This window comes from Eleginops maclovinus, chromosome 19, assembly GCF_036324505.1.
Source record: "Eleginops maclovinus isolate JMC-PN-2008 ecotype Puerto Natales chromosome 19, JC_Emac_rtc_rv5, whole genome shotgun sequence".
NCBI classification, from domain to species: Eukaryota; Metazoa; Chordata; class Actinopteri; order Perciformes; family Eleginopidae; genus Eleginops; species Eleginops maclovinus.
In genome coordinates this window covers 8,254,641-8,272,364 of record NC_086367.1, presented here as the reverse complement: position 1 = coordinate 8,272,364, position 17,724 = coordinate 8,254,641, and the positions used below count along the sequence as shown (strand labels likewise).

Here is a 17,724-nt window from a genome sequence, read left to right as displayed (position 1 = left end):
CATTTTCCCACATGAGGGAATAGTGTTAGAACACCTTTGATCCATCGGCTGCACACCAATGTTAGTGTGTTCAGCTGTAGGAGGAAGAAAACGTCATTCACAAAACAAAGAATGTATCCTGCATATGATTTATGTTTATCACAGAATACATGCATTTGGAGAGTGTTGCTGCTCTACCAGAAATCCAATAAAAAGCAGCGTAGCTCTTTTTGTTCCAACAAAAGTAAACACATTAAGATGTCAAATAAAGTGTTCATATTTTAGAGGTAACTTGGCTTATATGTGCATTATGTCATACTTCAAATGTTCTTAACAAATGAGAAAATGAGTGCTTTTTGTGTAAACCTCTGGATTTGGCTTGTATTTTTATGATTCACAAGTTACTGCTTGTTAATAAGAGTAGTAAGTAAAGAAGTCCGTCAGACTTTGGTACAAAACAACACAGTCGCACATGTGCACAAACTGGATAATGATGGAGAAGATCCAACTAAAGTAAAATCTGTCTGATGTTTGTGCATATCTTCTGTCCTGTCTGAGAAAAGCTCTTCTTTTCCTCCCGTCAAAAAAAAGTTAACTCAAGTGTCGATCAGAATGCTATCTAAACACACAATTGTAAATTGATCTTTCCTCTACACACAACATCATATTCATCTCCTTTCACTCTTCTCCCTCCCCCTGCCTCCTCTACATCATCTCTCTATTTCCTCATCCCTCCAGTCAGCCTCGTACCCCAGGAGAGCTGCTAGCCCTTTTCCGGTATCCACGAGACCCCTACACAGTGGAGCAGGCGCGTGCCGGAGAGATCTTCGAGCAGACTCTTCTGCTCATCCAGAACCACGTCAACCAGGGTCTCATGGTCGATACCAACGGCACCGGTGAGTGTGATTACCAAATATCTGTGCTGCTGCTGTTGTTACTCTATACCTGATCGCACCATGTGTCTCTCTGTAGCTGTTTACAGACAGCCTGAGAGGGCCCCTGGGAGGCGGCTCTCTGGTTCCCTCGTGTTGCAAGGCGGAGCCTTTGGCCCACCACTGCTGTTGAATATGCTGTAGTGCAGTAACTACTGGAACAAATGTATGGTCGGAACAATGATTAATAGGTGTTTAAATTTGAATGAGTTTGACGTCATCAAGACAAACATCTTGCTCTGAAGATAAAGGTGGACATCAATAAAAGTTTGCTAATATACATTCAGTTCAGTTCTAATATTTATAAAATCTGTTGCTTTCAAAGTCTTTAAAAACTTTGAGTGTACAAGTATACTAAGTTTACTTAAAAAATATGTTGTTTTATAATCACTTTAAATCACTAACTTGATACAGATATGCATCTTCGTCATGGAACATGAAACATGGTACTTTAATCTTACTCTCAATTCAGTAAGAAGCTCCCATTCAGCTTCTAGGCAAAGTCTCATGCAGCCAGTACAGCCAGTGAATGACCAACTCGTGGCTGAGGATGGACGACCATCTGTATGCTATTTCCTCTTAAGCATGACCCAAGGCGTAGAGTCATAATCATGGGGCAGTTGACAAGGAGCCTGTAAACAGTTTTGTTAGCCCTACAGTGTGTCACACCCAACAACACTTAACCTGCAATCACTGCCGAGCACAGGACACATTCTAAAGTGATGTGTGTTGGTCAACACAGATTGTCTCGATGATGCATGTGTGTGGGGGCATTAGGAAAGCATGGGCTGATTTACCTTCTTTGTTTGCATTCACACAAGTATGGAACAAGTTATCCATGGTACCTGAAGGTACTCATTGTAATGGAGGGTTAAAGTAACAGCACAAAGATCAAACTGGCTGATTGTGTACTGTGTCTGTGTTTTGGGGGATGGTGTCTCATATGTTCCTGTTTCAAAGAACAAGAACAGATTTAAAAATAAAAAAGAGGGAACTATAGCTATGTGATAAAAAAAAGTGCAAGGTGGATTAAAAGAGGAAGGTAAAGACAAATGGAGCTCTGTGAGATATGAAGATAGTGAGAGAGGGAAAGTGTTGTAGTGTTGCATTGGCACCAAAACAAAATTGTTTTTTGCCCGTCAGCAGAAAGACACATGCCGTTCTTATTGTGTCTGTGTGTATCTGAGATGGCATTTACATACAGAACCACACGCGACAAACCAATAAAGTGAGAGGTGGGAAGGCTTGAAGCTGGAAACAGGTTCCGCCATTCAGACAGGAAGTCTCACCTTACCCTCATTGAGGTTGGCCACCCACACCAACACTTGTTCTCGCGCATAACTGTGACACAACATTGCTAACACATCACAGACCTACACATGCACTGCAGTCCATTGGAGCGCTCACATATCAAAGCAAGTATGGGCAGGTTAGGAAAGTACTGCAACCTGTGCCCCCGGGACAGGACGTTCTTTCTACTCTATGTCTACTATTAAAAACATTTGAACCATGTGTGTGGGTTAAATTAACTGATACCAGTTGCTGCCAATTGATTGGATGATGTCTTATGTGAATTTAGTGTCACAACTCTGAAGCTTTTTAACACTGCTCTCTATGTGTTCTCTCCAACAGCATTTCGCTACAACGACCTGGTGTCCCCTCACTTCCTGGAGGTCATTGCTAACCTGTCCGGCTGCACGGCCCACCGTCGCTTCAACAACTGCTCTGACATTTGTTTCCACCAGAAGTACCGAAGCCACGACGGGACCTGCAACAACCTGCAGCACCCCATGTGGGGCGCATCACTCACAGCCTTCGAGCGCCTGCTGAAGTCAGTCTATGATAATGGATTCAACCTGCCGAGAGGTGCTACTGGGCAGCTGCACAATGGACACAGGCTGCCTCTGCCCAGGCTGGTTTCCACCTCCATGATTGGATCAGAGACCATCACTCCTGATGACCGATACACCCACATGCTCATGCAATGGGGTCAGTTTCTAGACCACGATATGGACTCGACAGTGGCAGCCCTCAGCCAGTCACGGTTCTCCGACGGCCAGCTGTGTACGCAGGTCTGCACCAATGATCCACCGTGCTTCCCAATCCAGTTCCCACCCAATGACCCTCGGCAGCTGCGGAGTGGTGCTCGCTGCATGTTCTTTGTCCGATCTAGCCCTGTGTGTGGCAGCGGGATGACTTCGCTTCTAATGAACAGCGTTTACCCGAGAGAGCAGATCAACCAGCTGACCTCTTACATCGACGCCTCAAATGTCTACGGCAGTTCACGGCACGAATCAGAGGAAATCCGTGATTTGGCCAGCCAAAGGGGTCTGCTCCGGCAAGGTATCATCCAGCGAACAGGGAAGCCTCTTCTTCCATTTGCTACTGGACCCCCCACTGAGTGCATGAGGGACGAAAATGAGAGTCCAATCCCATGTTTCTTAGCTGGAGATCACCGAGCTAATGAGCAGCTTGGTCTGACCGCCATGCACACGGTGTGGTTCAGGGAACACAACCGCATATCCACAGAGCTGCTGAGACTGAACCCCCACTGGGACGGAGACACCATTTACCACGAAGCCAGGAAGATAGTGGGGGCCCAGATGCAGCACATCACCTACAGCCACTGGTTGCCAAAGGTAACAGCTGTTATCTTATTGGTTCTCTGTTCTCTGATCTTTTACAACCTTTGTTTTCCCAGTTATATAGGCCATTTATAAAGATGATGATAAAAAGTGTGACATTCCCTTTCCTATCTCCTAGATCCTCGGTGATTCAGGCATGAGGTTGATGGGCACATACACCAGTTACAACCCAAATATTAACACCGGTATCCTAAATTCTTTCGCCACTGCTGCTTTCCGCTTCGGGCACACGCTCATCAACCCAATACTGTACAGGTTAGACGAGGACTTCCAGCCGATCCCCCAGGGACACATCTCCCTGCACCGGGCCTTCTTCTCTCCGTTCCGCATCGTGAATGAGGGGGGAATCGACCCACTACTTCGCGGGCTCTTTGGTGTGGCTGGTAAAATGAGGGTTTCCTCTCAGCTGCTGAATACTGAGCTGACGGAGAGGTTGTTCTCCATGGCCCACGCTGTGGCTCTGGACCTGGCTGCTATGAATATACAGAGAGGAAGGGATCACGGTATACCACCGTACAATGATTACAGGACCTTCTGTAACCTGACCTCAGCACAAACGTTCGACGACCTTAGGAATGAGATTAAGAATCCTAATGTCAGAGAGAAACTGCAGAGGTAATTATAAACTCAAGATGATGATTCATAGTTTTGGGAATATTCAGTAAACTTTCTTGAGACCAGTTTACAGCGAACTAAGATATTGACTTAGGCGGGGCTCGTGCTTTATAATAGTTCTGCATTGTAATATATTGACATTGTTTATTGTTTTCCCTGTGCGGCAGGCTGTACGGCACTCCTCTGAACATCGATCTGTTCCCTGCACTGATGGCTGAAGATCTGGTCCCTGGCAGTAGACTGGGGCCCACTCTCATGTGTCTGCTGGCAACTCAATTCAAGCGCCTACGGGATGGAGACAGGTACAGCAAGGACACAGCAGGCCTCACCTCACCATTGAACACATTCCAAGATCATTTATTGTCATTCCGCAAAGCCAGGTTGTACAAAGAAATGCAGTTTCTAACCTATTTATTTATTTATGCTACGTAAGAAAAACAGAACCGAACCAGACAAAAACAGTAGAGCATTTATGTTCCTCAGGAGAAAAGTAAACTGCAGTAATTTAGTAATTATTTGAGCAGATAAAATATTTTCAACATAAAAAAATTCAGGGAAACATTCTCCATCAACTTTGATCCGCCTCCTCTTGTCCCACCGGAGACCTGCGCTCTTTTCTGTGGTCCTCCAATCAAGTCTGATAGCTTGATCCGGGATACCACAATGCAGCCAGGTCTTATCTTATTCCATCTCATATTCCAAGGAGCAAACAGCAACCAGGAGCAGTCTGGGTAAAACAATAGCCTTAGGTCCTAGCTTGGTTAGCTTAGCTCCCATCAGGCTATGGGGTCGGAACATGACGTTGATCATCTCAAGGTCCGCTGCACTGCACAAAATCTTCACCAGGTGTTTCTCCATCATGTGAATGCATCCCACTACCATTTCCTCTGTTGAATTTGTTCAGGTTCTGGTATGAAAACCCGGGCGTGTTCTCTCCTGCCCAACTGACACAGTTGAAGCAGGCCTCTCTGACACGGGTGCTGTGTGACAACGGGGACAACATCACACGCGTTCAGCAGGACGTCTTCAGGGTGGCCGAGCTGCCCCACGGCTATGGCAGCTGTGAGGACGTCCCTCAGATCGACCTGCGCATGTGGCAGGACTGCTGTGAAGGTGAGAGCAATTTTGAATTTGTCTTCATCCTGCTTGTTTAGCCCCATTATTCTAAACCTATCAAATTGAAGCAGGCTGATACAACACTACTAGCTATAACTTTTTATGAAGAAAGAAGACGTAGTTTAACAGCATAGAAAATGCCTCAACAAATAAGTCACTAGTCAAGTAACTAGGCGTTTTTTGTAAAATAAAAAGCTGGATAATATCCTAATCTCCTGTTTCCCTTTGATAACATGTTGCCCTCTCAAAGGAGCAGCGTTATTCTTTGAATGCATTTTACTTGAAAGCACAGCTGTCTGTACAGCTCATTTGAAATACATTTATTTGTGTGAATTTCACTTGACCGTGTTTGACTTGGAGGAGAACATGAAAAAGGTGATAACAAACATTGTTCCAGCTTCAGAACCATATAATGGAAGGGGATTTGACTTTAGACAAACAGCGTCTGGGATCATTTCTCCGTTGCAAACGTCCTCTGTCAGATGTAGATTTGGTCTTGTTGCTGAAAGGAGCGTGAAATAAAGTTTCAACTCAAATGCCATGAAATGTCCTGCTGTTGCTACTCTGCTGGATCACAGCTTCAGCGGAACATCAGACCTCTCTCTGCTAATCTCATGACATAACCAATGTTGTCTTTTTCACACCCGGCTCCCAGTAAATGTACAGGAAGAGATTGTACTTCCTGTTTGAACATTCCACCCTTGTGCAGCTGACAAAGCCAGACAAATGTTTTTTATGATAAACCAGCATTAGGGTTCATAACGATTGTTTTCCTCGTGTCATTTATTTGTTGAACCATCATTGAACCATCATTATTATGAACTGAATTGAATGAGCTTTAGAGTATTAGAGAATGAGTCATTCCTGTCTCCTGAGTAGGCTGAGTTGTAAGTAACTGGGCTCATTTTTCAAATTCTAAAAAAACATATATGCCAACCAACCCTACACCCTTGAGTTCTATATGGACCAATGTTACCAGACTCAACTGTATGAGCAAAAAATCCACTTTAAACATTATGTGTGTGTTTGTATGTGAACATGTGAACACATCTGAAATATTTTGTTCACAGTCTGACATCCTCTGGAGGCTGTTTGAGTTTTTGTCAATTCAGAAAAGTTTTTTGCTATTCAATTTCTGGTTTTGTGTAAAAGATCGAGGAAATAGGATTCAGTACACTCTTTAAGAGGCAATATTCATTTTCATGATGTGTTAGATATGGTACACTGTAGGTCTAGTTTTAGGTTTCAACTTCCAGGAGACTACACTAAACTGAAATGAGGCACACTCATCAAGTGATTGTCTTTGAGGAACAAGCTACAGTGTACAGGGATTTTCTTTCTAAAACAACATTTTAATGAGCAACACATGGTGCCACTTAATTATTCTCCTTTCATCCCAGATTCTGACCCTGGTGTTCACCCTTGCTTGACATAATGTACAAGGGAAGAGCTAAGCTAATAAACAGAAGATATCCTGCCAGAAAGAAGAGGGAGGGAGGAAGTTACCACACTTGTCTGTCTGTCAGTAAGATTCACAGTTGTGTTTGGCCCCATTTAGAATGAGGACACCACTGAACTGAAACTCTAGTGTGTGTGTGTGTGTGTGTGTGTGTGTGTGTGTGTGTGTGTGTGTGTGTGTGTGTGTGTGTGTGTGTGTGTGTGTGTGTGTGTGTGTGTGTGTGTGTGTGTGTGTGTGTGTGTGTGTGTGTGTGTGTGTGTGTGTGTTGAGCACGCAGTGCAGCGGGGGATGAGCGTTTATCTGTGTGCCCATGCGTGTATCAGCGTGAGATAGGACTCCTTGTTGTGTTAAGACAGTCTTTGTCTTTCACTGACTGTTATATCAAAGGCCCTGTGAGGCTGAGCAGCGCCTCTAAAGTTTGGCAGATAAAGGTGAAGCCCTCCCAACCACAGGGCCTGATCCCATTTATCTGTCCTTCCCCAAATGTATTATGGACTGTCTCTTGTTCCTCTTGGCTGGTGCTCAGCATGCCCTGGGTGTGTACTAGGGTATGAGCAGGGTACCCTGTGTGTTCGTTTGCCTATTCTTCTCTTTGATCTGGGTACAGCAATGGCAGATAGTAGCGGGTTGTGGTAATACAATAAGCCTCAGAGTCCTATATCAGCACTTTGAAGCAGAAGGAAAGTGGCATCAGTAGTCATGGTTTCCTGTTTTGAGAGTGTATGGGTGTTTGTGCATCAGCGAAAATGATTAACCTCCTTGCCCTGCAAAAGTATTCTTCTCCCTGTGTGGTCAGTGAGTTGCTCTTTGTTGCTATTGTATCAAATTGAATAGGAAATAAATCTTGATCCTGAAAAGTGAAATGGGGCAACCATAGATGTATTTTCTTGCGAATGTCATTGGTTAATTTGGCCTCTGTTAGTGAATCACTGCATGATGTATTGTGTTTAACCCCAACAGACTGCAGAACTAAGGGTCAGTTCAATGCCCTGTCATACCACTTCAGAGGACGCAGGTCAGCTGAGCACAGCTACAAAGAGGATGCCCCTGTAGGCAGCATCCAGGAAACCAGGTGGAGTGACTCTAGTTATTAATGATTGGTTTAAGAAAAAAATGTGGTCTCAATGTGTGACTATAATGTTACTGGAATACGACTAATCTGAAGCCTGTCTGTGTGACATTAATTCAGCAAGGCAGGTTAAACTGTTATTTTGAAGCAAGAATTCAGAAGGTGGTCTGTAGGGAATATCATCTCACAGCAGTGCTTCCAGTGTTTCTAACACGTTTTCAAACAAAGGACCTCTAGTCCTATAAAAAACACAGACCATTGAACCCCCTAAATACCCCCAAAATCTAAAGCTTTAAACCTTGAATTATTATAATTATTTACCTGAGTGTTCATAAAGCAGGTTCTTTACGAGCACTCCAATTTTATTTGTGTTTAGCCTTCTTTTAACACTTTTAGGTAAAAATCTTGAATTTAAATCTTTTCAAAAGGTCAGTCAGGCACTTCTACCAGAAAAAAACATCATGTGAAATCCAACAAAACCCAATTAAATTCATGTTTGAGGTTTAGGTTGATTAAATATTCAAACAACACATCTGTGCTAAAGTCTACCATGACACCCAGGCAGTTTAAAAATAACTAAAAATGTGTAGCAACGCTTACTCTTCTGTGACCTTTTACCCTCTGTCCTAAAGGGCATATAAAGGAAAGATGGGTGGAGTTGATCCTGACTTAATGTTTGTACATTGTTCTTTATAGACTGTTGGAGGAAGCTGTAGAAAGTCCTGTGAAAGTAGAGGAGACCTTCAAGAAAAGCGCTGAACCATCAATGAATGACTTCCAGGGCTTTGTTACCGACATGCAGAAGACCATCACAAGTTTACGAAAGCAGGTGAGGGTCTTTATCCCCCCCCCCACCAACACACACATTAATCTCATCTCTGAACAGGCTGTATGCCTGCACTGAAGCTGTGCTGTAGTCTCGTTCATGGCCCCATGCATCCAGACAGACATGCTTTTCAATAACATGTGCACGGTACAGTTAATTATTCAGGATGGGGCCCAGCACCCAGACTTTATCTTCTGGTCACAGCAGCCTTTAAAGCCTTTTAACCCTCTAAAAGCGTTCTATACATCATGTGTTGCATGATGTATAGAATGATTTTAGAGGGTGCTGAGTTATTGTGTTCATAATAAGGTGGGTTTTAGATTTAGTTTAAAGATATGTCATATTTTTGACTTGATAGTAGATGTTGTACTGCTGCTGGGTTGATATTTTCATGTGTATTTGACTCAAGTCTTATAAAATGTGAAATAGGGTATTTGTGGCCGTGCTCCTCTGAGTATATGTGTCCTTGTGTCTTTGCAGATTAAAAAACTTGAGTCCCGTCTGAGCAAGACTGACTGCACTGACAGCGACGGGCGTGATCGGAGAGATGGAGAGCGGTGGAAAAAGGACTCTTGCACCACATGTGAATGCAGAGTATGTCCAGCATATAAATCAGTATTAAGTTCAAATGGTTTATACAACACACAATCACTTACACAGTTCGTCATCCACTCCTTTCCACACTCTATGTGCTGATTCTGTTTAGGTAGAGCACATGTCAGCCCCGTTACAATGCCCCAGTCTCCTTGACAGTGTTTCAACTCCTCTATCAAGGCTACTTCTCTTATTTTTATCTTCACCCTCTCGATGCCAACCCTGACTGCCTCTGATCTTCAGCCCTTCTTCCCTCACTTACATTTGGTTGCCCTCTTTCCAAATACAAGTTTATTCTCCTAACCACATGTGACGGGTGTTTCTTTATCTTCCATGTTTCCCTCTTTCGCCTTCACATAACTATCTCTCTCCCCCCTCCTCTGTGATTAGAGGTTTTTTGTTCTAATTGAATTTGGCAGGCCTCAGCACAGTGATAAGGACTGTGTGGGAAGGAATAGTTAGGCTTCCAAACATCACGGTGTTGCTCTGAGACAAAGCTCTTCATTGTTTGCTCCTGCTATGTCATCAGCAGCGTTTACTTTCTGTAACTCGGCAAACAAATGCAAAAGACGATGCCAGCTTGTGACTTTATTCAAGTAATTCATTTACAATCGCAGTGTGAATGTCTGTCCCCCCCTTTTGAACATATATGTACGTTTGATAAAATATTAGGAACTATATTTTAGTTTTGTGATGTATAACGGTTTCCATTTGCTTTATTCATGTGGACATCTGGTATCAGCAGCTGGCCTGATCAGGAACATTCCTTCAAGTCTAATCTAATAATGTATCTGACCTGTTGTCCCCCCACCCCCCCACAGGACACCCAGGTGACCTGCTTTGTAGAGTCCTGTCCACCGCCCGAGTGCAAGCGGCCCGTCAAGCTAAAAGGATCCTGCTGCCCTGTGTGCCTTCCACAGGCTGCTGTTAAGAAGCAGCAAGAAGCAGACACCCGCCACCAATAAACCCTCAGGACCCCCCCTCCCCACCCGCCAACACTCTAGTGGCTGACAGTCACACACAGACATGCAAAGAGGATGGGACTCATGAAGGTGTGCCACTGCCACCAATATCCTCAAGTGACCCAGTAGCCTCAGTTCTTGTTTTGTTTTTCATTTTGTATTCTTTTCATTGATGGGGGATGGGGGTGACTATATTTTATTTTTTGGATTGTTGCCCCCACCAGGGCCAGCGGCCTGAGGCTCGGTTTGAAATGGTCTGGCAGCCAGCCAGCAATCACTAAATGGATTTACCTTCTGAAGCTATGGATGAATGGGTGGATTGTAAACACGACGGACAAACCTCTCCTCCTGCGCTCAGAGGCCGCTGACACTTCTGGAGTGATACAAACAGCCGCTGTGTTTGTTCTCCTGCCAATAACACTTTTGACAAAACGCAGGGCCACTTGCCGTCGACAAGCAGGAAAGGGAAGTAGATTGAAAGGCGGCAGCCATCTTGTTGTCTCACAAGTTTCTCAGGTTAGAGATGCCGAAAACTGGTGCTATTTTCCCCTTTTTTATTAATGAGTTAATCGCTAAATACAAACCTTAAAAGTATTGTTTTTTTGTATGCAAAGCAACCTATATACACTCAGTATATGCCTTTTTATGATAAATCACAAATGAGAGAATGGTTTTACTCAAACTGAGACGTTTTATAAATAGAGATTTCCTTTTAATCCAAGGTGCTTTATATCATGTGATGAATATGTTTTTCCCTCCCTGTTTATATAAAAATGCTTACATGAAGATAATGTGAAGCCCTGGGAAAATGTTTGTAACGCAAAAGAGATGTCTACTGATCACTGCTCCTGTATCCCTGGGCAACCTGTGGGCTGTCCTGAACTTGAGTGAGGTGGAGCCGTGTAGCACTCCCCATTGCAGGACACTCAAAACCAGCTCTTGCACCTTTGTGCTCCTTTCCAACCTTCAGTTTGCTTTCAGAAAGCAGTAAAAGAACTAAGTCCCAGTATTCTCCTTGGCCTCAAATGCGTGATTAAGTTACTTCTCAAATGAAATGAATAGCACATGTCTATCTATGAAGCTCTGTCTGAATGTTGATATGAGGTCAGGGTTCAGCCTGTACTGCTCACTCTACCACAGCAGTATTCTCCTCTGGGCCGGCTCACAGGGTGTTGTTATTCATGTGGAGTCTTCTGTCCACAGACTACACACTATTGAAGGACTGCTACCATATCTGTTGACTGTTCCTCTCCGCTGGGCTGGACCTGCAGCTCCAGTTTAGACAAGGACACGCTCGCATGCATTCCTTTCTCAGGCCTCCGCTTTGACTCCAGCTTTCCCCTTGCGAAGTTTCTCCTCATGTGTGTTCAGTGTCTGGAGATTTCCCCCTGTGAGCACAGTCTTCAGTGCTGATAGAGGTTAGGAATGCTCCTCCTGCTCATGTTTCTCTGCCATGTTTAAGATTTTGAGACCGGGGTGACGTCATCGAGCAGAGCATGTGTTGAGCGCAGCCCTCTCCAGCGCTCTGACCCTCATTCCGCTCTAATGGAAGCCATATGAGAGGGGAAGTTAGGGTAGTGTAGGGGGAGGGGTGCTCATGATTGGAATACAGTGTCAATCAAAACAAGACTCCACCATCCTGCTATTGTGAGAGTTATTCCACTGACCGCCTACATGGACTGTAGACTGTTCCACTCGGTGCAAACTGCGTCACGTTTCTCTTTTCCTGTTTTTATCCGCTCCTAATTGTGGAGAAGCGGCTGCAGGGTTCCTTTCCATTGTTTTCTTTATGTGGTAATGTCCTGAGCGAGCATCTGTCACTAAACAACTATGCTCTCTGGAATGTTCCATTAAGGATTCCACATGGATTACTGGGCTGGCAGCAGCGCTGGTGAACTGGTATCATATCAATGTTCAAATGTACTGGTCAGCTTTGTGTTTACAGCCTTTCAGATCTGTTTTCCTCTCTCAATCACTTTCTGATTGTGTCTCTAAAACATATTTTTCATGTGCTCAAATTTTAATGACTTTAGTATTTTTCATCTATATCCATAAACATGTATGAATGACTGTCAGGCTAAATGCATTTTGGCAAGTGTCCCATGTTTTGGCTGTCAAAGCACTGTGAGCTTTCATGTTACCTGTCAGCGTAGTCACATATCTGTTGTATTAGTTCATTTTGTTTTTCTATTTTCATCATAGTTCCCTCGTTTTTTTTTTTTTAATTCCTCCCAAGAAAGTATCAATGGATGCACTGCTCTGCAAGACTGAACATGCTTTACCTACACTGTCCCTTAGCCAGTGGTCTTTGTGGATATAATAGTACCTATCATGACAATTGAATTGTACGTTTGCCAAAGAATGGTTTGCACTGTAATGTATGTATGCCTCTCCATAGTAATAATTAATAAATAAATAAGCCACATGTTAATTATAGGAATGCATGTCACTGCCTGTTTTTTTGAGCTCCTCTGCTTGGCAGGAGGCATATTGCTGAACAACAGATGAGCTCACTGTGAAAGATGTGAGCTGTCATCAGCTCTTTGTTGCTCTGAAAATACATAGACATGTTGGGATTGTGATAGTCCTCTCTATTGCTTTCATTAACTTGGACACTTTACTACAGAGCAAATGTAGTATTTATCGCTTGACCTGCATTCACTCACAAGCATGAAGTGCATTTGGATATTTGTAGATGGGAAGAAACCTCCTAACTGGTTTTCTTGTGTAAGTGGCATGGCTCTAGCGATGGCTCTGTATTAGGTCTTATGAGCAAATGCTTACTCATTAAACTAAGGTTGGCTTTATGAACAGTTAAACATACGCATCTTAGCATTGTCGTGTTAGCATGCTGAGGTTAGCATAGTACAAGTCGCCCTCACACTGAAAAACTGTAACGTTGACTTCGATTAAATGTATTATCTCGACAAATTTCACTTAACTGTATTAGTTTAGTTGAATGCAATAATATTAAGTTAAAAATTTAAATGTTGCATTCAACAATTATTGTTTTCAGCTAAACTAATAGAGTTCACACTTCAATGTAGTAGGCTATAATACTGTGTACACCAGGGGTGTCCAAACTACAGCCCGGGGTCAACTGTGGCCCGTTGTCCATTTTTCATCGGCCCTCAGCAGATTGTTAATGCATAATGGAATATGGCCCACATCTGAAACTTGTGCCTTTCTTTTATTGTACTTCTGAGATGCTTGTGTAAAAATATATCCACGTGTTAATAAGCCCACTTTTCAAATCAATTCAATCAATTAAAGTTGAAAACATTTTTAAACAAATCTTATTGATAAAGAAAGCCCAATTACTTGTTTCCATAACAAGAAATACATCCTTCCTATTTCCCCTTATTATAAGCAATCTAACACTTCTGTTTTAAGGGATGGGCTGCCAACAAATAAATGAAACCCTATGGAAAGCTGTGACGCAGGCTGTTTATTTTCTTTAAGCATATTCAAGTATCAAGCATAATTTACCTACATTTGATTAATTGTGCTAACTGAACTTGTTATGCAATATACCTTACCTCTAGTGAGGGGCCCAGCCATTCATATGTTTTTTCTGTATGTGGCCCTCAGTGAAAACATTTTGGGAGAACAGTTATCTCAAATCCAAAACAAAAGCTGTTGTGCAATTACTGGAAACAACAATTTGGCTGGTAAGTCAAGGCCTTATTGTTTTGTGGTACCGGATCATTACAGACAGCTAAATAAAACCCAAAATAATGTTTCAAAGTACAGAAAATTGAATTGAGAGCTCTGACCCTGTTTCTCCTGTTCAACCATACATGGTTTTTGCTATCAGCCAGGTTTTGACATCAGAGACAACATTAAGCTAGTGTGTCTAAACAGAAAGCAGCTGTGAAGTGTTTGGGGAAAGATATTTGCAAAGTGAGTAATATAAGAGGCATGAGAACCTAAACTATGTGAGAGAAAGCCTTGGATTATTTGTCACAGGTTGTACCGCACATAAACCCACAAACTGTGTCTGCACATGTGCTCAGTGGGAACTAATTTCTACTTTGTATTTTTACATTTTGGATTAACACTAAAAAAGTGTATTTGTGTTGACCTGTAGTGTCTCAAAAACAACACAATCTTCCCCCATTGGATCCTGCTCCCACTCTTCTCCATCCCCCTGCTTTCTGTCCCTCCCTTCATTTTCTTTACCTCTCCCTGTAGACTCAGCACTGGCAGCCAGGCAGGTGAGTGGACCGAGGCTCTGGAAAGAAAACTGGACCAGGAAATGAGCTTTCCAGTGGTTGCACAGATAAAAGTGCCTTCATATTCCAGCCAGGCAGGAAAAGACATTATCACTCCGAACAACAAGGGACCTACCTTACCTTTGAGTAATAGGTCTATTCCTGTGAGATACAAACATGAAACACACATGCACTTCCTCTGGTTACTCACATATCTGCTGGAGTTTCCCTTCCAGGCTGTTTGAATGAAATCTCCTGTGTTTACTTGAGATGGGCAGTCTGATTATGTAAATTAGAAATTGCTGTAGGTGTGTGGAGCTAGATGTGGGTAGATAATACCACACACAAAAACCTGTATCAGAGCACAGAATCGGTTGCAGTCAACTGAGACAAAATCCTTGATCTATATCTCCTTCCAGACTACAGAAAAGAAGCGATAGTGGCTTTCTGGGTTTGGACAGGACACAGGCCTGCAGCTGCAAAAGCCTGGCTACCCAACACTTCCCACTCACCTCTCAGCCTACTGGAATTTCATTTAAGCAAATGGCTCTCGGCGTTGCACGTCTCACTCGCCAAGGTGGGGAATTCTTTCCCCTCACTAGTGGAACGTCATTCTCATTTCCAGAGCGAGGCGGATGAAAGGGAGAGAAGTGGTGTCCCGCTAGGGGAAAATAGGTTTTGCATCCTGGGACACAAAGGACTGCAGACTTGGCTTGTCACCCCCAGTGGGTGGGAAATGTCAAGAGATGGCTTCCCGCTAGTGTTTTTGGCACTGACACACAAGCCCACTGAGTTGATACTGCAGGTGTTAGCACAGGCTGTTACCGTATGTGTTAAAGGGTTAGGAAAGGTGATTGGTGTCTGACCCGCTTGTAATCACAAGATACAGTCTACTGGCACCAAATTAGTTTCACATTAAATTGTTTAGAGTTACACTGGATTTTAACATTGTGTTATTCTTTAGTCAAGCTTAATGTGGCAACTGTGGCTGCGAGGGAGGGCAGTCGTCTTTCAAACAAAAGGTTGTGAGTTTGATACCAGTAACAAGTCAACATGAAGATGTATCCCTGGTCAAGATACTTGGCCAACGCTGTATGAAACTCCTCTGTATGAATGAGGTGTGAAAGGGTGAATGAAGTCTTCGTAAACAGATGGGTATATAAGTACAGCCCAGTTATCATAATGTAAAGCTTGTCCACATGGGTGAACAAGAGGAAAGGTTCATTCTGACCCTTGAATGCCATTACCTTCTTTTCTCTGGATCTCCTGTTTCCTCTGATTTGTGTTTCTTAGTCTTTTAACTACTTGTTTTGGTTTTCTGCCTACAAATGTACTTTCTTGGTTCAACCTTATTCCTCTCATCAATTTCATTTCCAGCAACAGGCAGCTGTTTTTAGCATAAAAGAGACACTTTACATAACATAAAATGTGTAGACCCTTAAGGCCCTTTCCGAAAGGATGACAAACCCACAAATACCCCCCTAAGATCTGCCTTGTTCTAGTAACGGCATACAGGATGGGGTTGAGGCAGCAGTGGAGGTATGCTACGCTCCTGGAAATGGCCAGAACTTGGAGTTTAATCTTCTCTAAGTCACAACTCCTCTGCTTAAAAAGAGACAGGGTGTGTTTCAGCAGAGCCACATTGTAGGGAAGGTGGCAAATGATGAAAACCGCAACAACCGCCAAAACCACACGCACAGCCTTGTGCCTCTGGCTGCTCTGTGCCCTCAGCAAGGTGCACACGATGCAGGAGTAGCAGAACACCATCACCAGCAGAGGCAGCAGGAAGCCGATGGCCATCTGAAGGCTGGGAACCACCACCTTAATCAGCTTTGCCGTTTCATTCTTGCTGAAAAACAGTTGACACGTCACAGAAACCGGTTCATCCTGTCCATGATTGGGCTCTTCATCGCGCTCGGTGTAGATGAGTGTGGGCAGAGTTAGAGCCACGGCTAACACCCACACAGCTGAGCAGATGAGGCGACTGTAGAGCAGAGCGCATGAACGAGCACCAAAGGACCTTCTAGCCTGAACTATAGCCACGTAGCGGTCTGCACTTATACACGCCAGCAGAAACATGCCGCTGTAGAGGTTGATGCTGTAGGCTGACCTCAGCATCTTGCAGGCCACGCGGCCCATCGCCCAGCCGTTGTGCTCGTTGTATATGATGAGCGGCAGAGACAACACGAAGATCAGGTCTGCCACGGCCACGTTGAAGAGGTAGACGTCTGTCATCGTTTTGGCTCTCTTGTAGAATATGTAGGTGCCGATTACCAGGGTGTTGCCGATCAGACCGAACGCACAGATGATGGAGTGGATGTACGTCTGGGTGAGGACTTCAACAGGGTTAGGGTCGAGGTTGCAGGGCACAAATTCCTTGGGGCCTAGACTGAAGTTATCGTAGTCTTGTGTCCAATATTCCATGTTTTAGATCTGGAGAAGGAAAAGACAATTTACACCAACAACAAATGTCAAACCGTTTTAAAACATTCCTGTGTCACATTTTAATAAAGGCTCTTCATTTAGATTTTGTGTCACAAATTGTAAAATGCACTCTTTGAGTCTTGTGATACTCAGTAATTGAGTGTTTGTTGACTATTTTGTTCTTTAACCAAGCCAAAATATCTACGTTCTCCCTCGACTAGGCAACTAAATATATTATTAATAATAACTTATGACTTTACTAAAAGGTATAACAAATGTATTTATTCTTAAACGACTGAGTAATGTACCCCAACAAAGACTTTTGTCGCAAACTTTAAACACAATGCAGTAGGACTCAAATGCACGACCCCAGGAGTTAAAGTATTAAAAAATACTTTATTTCCAAAAAGGCACAACAAAAACAAGAACTCAAGACGCTCACATGGAGGATTAATAAACAAAATGCTGGTACGCTGGTTACTGACCCACAGACAGGACAAGACGAACTGGCACAAGACAGGGGGAGACAGGACTATTTAAACATGAGGTAACAGGGAACAGGTGGAAACAATCAGGGGCAGGGCTGACGAGGGCAGTGACAGGGAGTCAAGAGACCTGGAACGAGACACAGAAGGTGAGTACCAAAATGAAACAGGAAGTGGGAGACAAGACAAAAATGACTAAACAAAACATAAAACATGACCAACCATAGACCTGGGGCATGATGACCCAAACAAGAAACTTGACAAGACTAACATTTTGGACAAGACACAACAACTTTGGATGGAAAGTGGTAGCACCACACAATCTAGAACATCCTTGTCAAAGTTTATTTGCAAAGTGTGCACATTACTTGGACTGGGTATGAGTCACATCACAGTTTTTTTTT

General features: G+C 43.5%; 2 protein-coding genes across 3 annotated transcripts in view; one reads left to right on the top strand and one right to left on the bottom strand.

Moving 5' to 3' along the window:
• LOC134881768 (peroxidasin) overlaps window positions 1-12,633 on the top strand; it is a 43,088-nt gene extending 30,455 nt beyond the window's left edge. For both annotated transcript variants that reach the window (XM_063909310.1, XM_063909309.1), the window contains 9 exons: window positions 718-875; window positions 2,544-3,550; window positions 3,675-4,171; window positions 4,339-4,473; window positions 5,076-5,284; window positions 7,707-7,818; window positions 8,512-8,644; window positions 9,122-9,235; window positions 10,057-12,633. In XM_063909310.1, the coding sequence (XP_063765380.1) occupies window positions 718-875; window positions 2,544-3,550; window positions 3,675-4,171; window positions 4,339-4,473; window positions 5,076-5,284; window positions 7,707-7,818; window positions 8,512-8,644; window positions 9,122-9,235; window positions 10,057-10,200 (2,509 nt within the window). In that variant the 3' untranslated portion in view covers window positions 10,201-12,633. The remainder of the gene's footprint in view (window positions 1-717; window positions 876-2,543; window positions 3,551-3,674; window positions 4,172-4,338; window positions 4,474-5,075; window positions 5,285-7,706; window positions 7,819-8,511; window positions 8,645-9,121; window positions 9,236-10,056) is intronic.
• On the bottom strand, window positions 11,680-16,835 carry LOC134881700 (C-C chemokine receptor type 6-like). Its single transcript, XM_063909217.1, has 2 exons — window positions 15,918-16,835; window positions 11,680-11,739 (listed from the first exon to the last, which is right to left on the bottom strand). Exons 1-2 carry the CDS (start codon window positions 16,833-16,835, stop codon window positions 11,680-11,682), a joined length of 978 nt encoding a protein of 325 aa, XP_063765287.1.
• Window positions 16,836-17,724: the final 889 nt, after the last annotated feature.